Source organism: Cebus imitator, unplaced genomic scaffold (genome assembly GCF_001604975.1).
Source record: "Cebus imitator isolate Cc_AM_T3 unplaced genomic scaffold, Cebus_imitator-1.0 Scaffold285, whole genome shotgun sequence".
NCBI classification, from domain to species: Eukaryota; Metazoa; Chordata; class Mammalia; order Primates; family Cebidae; genus Cebus; species Cebus imitator.
The window spans coordinates 1,018,310-1,024,901 of NW_016107600.1; the positions used below are offsets into that span (position 1 = coordinate 1,018,310).

General features: G+C 41.4%; 1 protein-coding gene across 1 annotated transcript in view; it reads left to right on the plus strand.

Moving 5' to 3' along the window:
- Positions 1-5,871, plus strand: part of SP1 (Sp1 transcription factor) — a 32,351-nt gene extending 26,480 nt beyond the window's left edge. The window contains exons 5-6 of the mRNA XM_017501790.2: positions 179-378; positions 1,130-5,871. Of these exons, the coding sequence (XP_017357279.1) occupies positions 179-378; positions 1,130-1,443 (514 nt within the window). The 3' untranslated portion in view covers positions 1,444-5,871. The remainder of the gene's footprint in view (positions 1-178; positions 379-1,129) is intronic.
- The last annotated feature ends 721 nt before the right edge of the window (positions 5,872-6,592 follow it).

Genomic DNA, 6,592 nt, shown 5'->3' on the forward strand with positions numbered 1-6,592 from the left:
TTGCGGTGAGCCAAGAGCGCACCATTGTACTGTAGCCTGGGCAACAGAGCAAGACTCTGTCTCAAAAAAAAAAAAAACTTTAAGTTTGGTGTAGGTTGGGTAATTGCTGTTGATACTTTGTGGTTCTTTAGTTTCTGTCGCTAGAATGAATGATGAATAGTTGTATTCTCACTTTCAGGGGTTCAGGGGATCCTGGCAAAAAGAAACAGCATATTTGCCACATCCAAGGCTGTGGGAAAGTATATGGCAAGACCTCACACCTGCGGGCACACTTGCGCTGGCATACTGGCGAGAGACCATTTATGTGTACCTGGTCATACTGTGGGAAACGCTTTACACGTTCGGATGAGCTACAGAGGCACAAACGTACACATACAGGTGAGCAAGAGCCTGTGGGAGAGACAAATAGTAATAGAATGAAAAACACAAAATACACTTACAAAATAACTAAAATTTCTTAGCAACTTAATTTGAAACTGAATTATATGGGTCACAAATGGAATTGGAGTTAATCTGAAAAACTTTTAAAGAAGGAAGGAGGGCCGGGTACAGTGGCTCACACCTGTAATCCCAAGACTTTGGGAGGCCAAGGTGGGTGGATCTCTTGAGGTCAGGAGTTCGATACCAGCCCGGCCAACATGGGGAAACCCCATCTCTACTAAAATTACAAAATAGCAGGCTTGGTGGCGGGCACCTGTAATCCCAGCTACTTGGGAAGCTGATGCAGGAGAATCACTTCAATCCAGAAGGCGGAAGTTGCAGTGAGCTGAGATTGGCCCACTGCACTCCCACCTGGGTGACAGAGCAAGACTCTGTCTCAAAGGAAAAAAAGGAAGGAGCTAGATTTTGAGTGGGATTTTGAAGGCGAAGTATTGAAACCATTACTCTTAGTCTTTGCCCTGCCTTACTTTTCTGTTGAGTTCTACCGTCCTTACTGAGTACTCCCTAACCTTTATCTGCTTTTCTTCACCGTCCCCCCAACCAAAAGGAAAAGATATTTCAAAATTTTTCTTGTTTTTAATCATCTTGTCATACTGGCCTTACTCAACTTAGTAGAGTTTGAAAGCAGTGAATTAGGTAAGGTAATCTAACTTCCTAACATGTCAGCTTCTTTTTTCCCTTTACCTAGGTGAGAAGAAATTTGCCTGCCCTGAGTGTCCTAAGCGCTTCATGAGGAGTGACCACCTGTCAAAACATATCAAGACCCACCAGAATAAGAAGGGAGGCCCAGGTGTAGCCCTGAGTGTGGGCACTTTGCCCCTGGACAGTGGGGCAGGTTCAGAAGGCAGCGGCACTGCCACTCCTTCAGCCCTTATTACCACCAATATGGTAGCCATGGAGGCCATCTGTCCAGAGGGCATTGCCCGTCTTGCCAACAGTGGCATCAACGTCATGCAGGTGGCGGATCTGCAGTCCATTAATATCAGTGGCAATGGCTTCTGAGATCAGGCATCTGGGGCCACAGACATATGGGCCATACCCATCAACCCTGGGATGCAAGGTAGCATGGGTCCAAGAGACATGTGGGAAGAGAGAGCCATGAAGCATTAAAATGCATGGTGATGGGAAGAATTGGGAGAGGGATAGAAGAGAAGAGATGGGGTCCTGGCACCCATCTGTATCATCAGTGCCTCTTTGAAGGTGGGAAACATTAGTGAAAATTCTGTTGGTGCCACCCTTTGATGAGCATTTGTTTGACCCCAGTTTCTTCTTAAACTTCTTACTCCAGCCTACCCTTCCTGCATTTCTCTTCTCAGCTCTTCCATGATGGATCGCCCGCCCCCCCCATTTCCTAAAGCCATCATGCCTTGATAAATATATATGATCATTGAAATACTTTTTAACAAAAAACAGATTCTATATTATTATATATATATATATATATATATATAAAGATATATAGAGATGCATTCACAGGGGTTGGCTGGGAGGAGGAAGAAGACCATTCTGTGACCAAAATACCTTGGTCATTTTTTTTTATATTGCCTTATTTCCCTATGGCTGAGCCTTGTTGTGACACATCAAGCTTTTCTGTAGATGTTGTCTTGGCTTCCCACCAGATTAAGCATTCATATGCTCTGCTTTTAGTTTATATATACATACATAATGTTTTTCCTTTCATAATTTTGTCTTTTTATTTGGGATCAGCTTCTTGCACTCCTTTCCTGACTCGACTGTTGCCATCTCACATTCTCTCATCTGATCACTTCATGTTTTATTTTTGTTAGTGCCTGGATGAGGCACTTCTGTCAATTTTTTCAAGACCTTAGTTCCAGCAGCAGAATGGAAAAACCTTGAAGTCCAGGCTGATGCTTGAAGTAGCTGTGGAGGGAGTATTAAAAATACTACTGACGCAGGCACCTTCTTGGCGCTGGAGAGTCAAAGGCATCTCCCTTCATTAGCTGTTCTAAGCATTGAGAATTAGAAGTCTTTCGGTGGAATTGTACAAGAGGCCTTTGAAGATAATAATCTTGGCTAAGTTTGTATAAACTGTCAAAAAATGGTCCAGTAATAGGTAGGGGGCTTTCACTAGGAAAATCATGTGCTGAGAAGAGGAAATGACTCATGGTAGTCAGGTTCAGGAGTTAGTGGAGTATTTGGACTTTGATACCACTATCTTCCAAGGTAGCTCTAAGTTTTAATGTGGGCTTCTGAGTTTATATTCTGAAAGGAAATACACTTCTTTTGAACATCCCCACTAGGTTCTTTTCCATTGTTGAGAAGGAGCATCAGCCAGTGAATCTGTTTGAGGTTTCCATTCTGCAGAACTCCTCCAGAGCATGTGCTAGTGGCAGGACAGTGGTTCTTACAATCTTTTCCCTTAACTTTTCATTGTATGTTCTTGGGTGGTTCCTAAGGGAAAAGGAAGCACATGATCATAAGAATGATAGCCCAGAACAAAAAGAAATCTTGTCTTACCACTGTGGTTTATAGGAGAGATTGGGAGAAATCATCCTGTTTTCTCCATGACCTGATTCCGGAAGAGACTGATCCAAAAATTATAACGGCAGGGAACCTAGTGCATTTGGCACTGAGATTTAAATGCAACCAGAGTTGTCCTCAAGGCCCAGCCATAAAAGCATTGTCTCTCAACCTTCTGGTACCTTGTTAGAGAGCTTTTCACTGTGAGGAAGTATGGAAAAATGGCTGTGTGTGTGTGTGTGTGTGTGTGTGTGTGTGTGTGTGTGTAATCTGTTAGGTTGGGGATAGGTTTTCTGCTAGCCAATATTAAAAGAGACCTGCAATAAAAAAATTACCCTGATCTGATAGAAAGCAAGTGTTTTTGTATGAGTGTGTGTGTGAATGTGTGTTTATGCCTGTATATGTCTACACACAGATGAGAAATTATATTTGAAATTGTTGGAAAATAAATTCAGATCAAAATGCCTTTCAGGCCCACTACCTAGAAATCTGTCTTAAAACCTGGATATGTTCCTAAGGTCATTTCTTTGCTTATGCTAAATTAATTACAATTATGAATGGAGGATGTTCTACTGTACTTTTTTTAAAAAGAAACTATTTTTGTGTTTGAAAGTGAAACCAACATCCAGATCTATAGCAGAGTCCTTATTCTTTTCATAAATCTTTTTACTTTGGCTACAAATAGATGATGGTATGATTCTATTATATATTTTATATAAAATCCATCCAAATTAAGTTTTGAGTAAATGTGTTGTTGTTTAACCTGAAATACAATAACTTAATACTCTAAACAATAGTTCACTCCATTTGGTCCTTTCTCCACAGATGTAATTCTGTTCTAAGCTCAGGAACTATTGCAAGGAACTTTCCCCAGATCAAATTCTATTAACGCCGACATACAAGTCATCCAAGCCCAGCCACCATCATACACTTTATTCTCACTGAAAGGCAGAATTCAGAACCTGTTATTTTATGTCTATAATCATGTACTTTGGCATCTTTTGGAGGAGAGGGGCAGGGTAACTCACAGGAGTGTACAGTATTTTGCTAGTGCATTTCAAGGAATGGAATCTTCTCCAGTATGAAATTATTAGATATAAACTAGTGTAATGATGCTGAGGATATAAGTTTTTAGAAGGTAATTTGATACTTCTCTTGAATGGAAAGCTGCTAGTTTACCCTCAACCCTCTTCATTAGCATTACCATGAGTGAATTTATATCTAATTATTTCCACTTGCCCTGTTCTCACCAAGGAAACTCCAGATCCAGTATCTTGTTAGGCCCCCAAACAGAAGCCAGTTTTTCTTTTGTCTCCCAGTAGTAGTGAGCCACTCAGTCTTTTCCACGAGAAGTTGGGAGCCTACATTCCTTGAGTTAGGAGCTCATTACAGAAAAACCCCCTTTTCCTGAACTTCTGGCCAATACAAATTAATGTAACTGACAGGCAAATTGATTCTGAATTTTTTTTCGAGTTTTTTTCATTTTTTTGAATGAGTTTAAAAAATTTTTTTAGATGACGAAACCTTGCAGGGCAGGGGATGCCCAGAAGAGTGGTGAGATAGTAAAACCCTCATTTCCTCATCCTTTCAGGTTGCCCATTCATACTCATTTGCTTGTCACTGACTGTCTCACTTTTTCCCCAGAACAGTAACAACACACACCATCTTCCTTCAGGGACTCCCAACAGGCACTCTGTGAGTGCTACACAGAATGCAATTTAATGGGTATTTCTCAGCCTGGTTCAGAATAAATTGAACCTTTGATCCCAGAAAGTATATATTAAAGTGTGGGATAAAGATTATGATTAGGGGAGGATTGGAGACAAAAGCTGTAAATTACTATGGCTGATTTATTTCTACTATATGCATATATATTTTTTGCTTTTGTATATCCTATATAGGAAACTAAGCATTGTATTTTTTTTAAACAAATCTAAGAAAGCACTATGAACTGCAGGTTTTTGACTTTCAAAATATATTTTGTATTCGTAATATCTTCATGTCGTGTGAATACTGGAAGCTGCAGATCTTTGCTAGGATGCAATAAATTTATATACTTTTTGAGGGGTTCTTCTGGGGGTGCTAATCAGGCCCCTGTTAGCTTAGGGGGAGCCCTGGTGCTACTTGCTTGAAATTTTCAGTTGTAAGTACCCTGATGCCTTTTGGACCTTGGGATCAGATCGAGAGTTTTGGAGATCAGGTACCAAGGAAATAAGGACAGTCTAGCTGCCTTAAGTGAGGGGTCCTTTGCATAGCTCTCCTTCCCCCTCACTGAAGCTGGGTAGTTTCTTGGGGTTGAGAGGGAAAATGTGAAATCTCAGAATTTATCTTCCTTAGAAGAGAGCCAGTAACTTATGTACCAGGATGAAAGGTGGCAGCAGTAGCTTTGGGGAAAGGGAGGAGGATATGGCACTTCTCCAACCCCGGAAAACATTGCTTTTGAAAACAGCTGATAAAATATGAGCTGGTTATTACTTCTGTTTGGGAGACTGTGCTCTCTCTGGTGCCTCTCTTGGCTCTACTCCACAGATACCAGACCTCTTCTAGGAGGATGAGCAGACCAGCTTTGAGGTTGACCTGTTTCTCTTTGTCTGCCTTCCCAAAACACCAGCCCCCAGGAAGACATTAAGCAACCTTAAGCTTAAATTCCTACTCCCTCTTCCAAATTTGGCTCACTTGTCTTAGATCCAAGTCAGGGAAAGGAAAAGAAGCAGGGGTCCCTGGCTTTATTATTTACTCCCCTAAGTCTTCTCCAATCTGATATCTCCAAACCCAGAAAAATTTTCTCCACAGTGTTCATTTGAAAGAGGAGTATTTTGTTCCATTTTCCCTTTCCTCATTATCAAACAGCCTCAGTCTTCCTTGTCTCTGCTGAGGGAGTAGAGGTGTAATAACCTGCCCCTCAACTGCCCTAAATCCTAGCTAAGTATCAGGGAAAAAAGAAAAAAAGCCTAACAAATGGGATTAGACTAGGGCTGCAAGTAGTGAGGATTTTGATACCTCTCCTGGGATGTGTGCTTTCCCATATCTTGCCTTCAGGAATTACACTGTGCCTTCTTCCCAGGGATACGGGCTCTGTCTTCCCAGTGCTCCAATTTCCCGTTACCGCCCTTGAACATTATGGACAAGGGCAGGACTTCATATTTCTGATCATCCCTTTCTCCCAGTGAAATCCCATAGCCCTTACCTAGAGTCTAGGGCACAAAGACTTTAGGGAAGATATGCTGAGATTGACCTGAGGAGACATCTACACACACCAGTGGCAGCTGCCCCAGGGCCTGCTTCCTCTTCTTAAGTCTGTCATCCTCTGTAAGGGAGGGGTGGTGCTCTGATCTCTGGTGCCTAAAAACCCAAGTTTATTTCTCTTTCTTAACACTGGCAATAACCAGTCCACACCACTGTTGCCTTTTAAAACCTCTTGATCTCATGCTGTGTTGTTGATTCCAATCCAATTATCACCAGGGCTGTGTGGGTAAATGCTTTTAAATGCTCTCTTTTGCTCTTCCCCATCACCCCCAACTCTTAGGTATGTATGATGCTAATCTTGTCCCTAAGTAAGTTTCTTCCTGTTCCTTTTGTATCTTCCTTCCTTGTCTTTCCTACCTTTTGTCTCTGGGTGTTCTGGGGCTTTTTTTTTTTTTTTTTTTTTTTTTTTTTTTTTTTTTTTTTT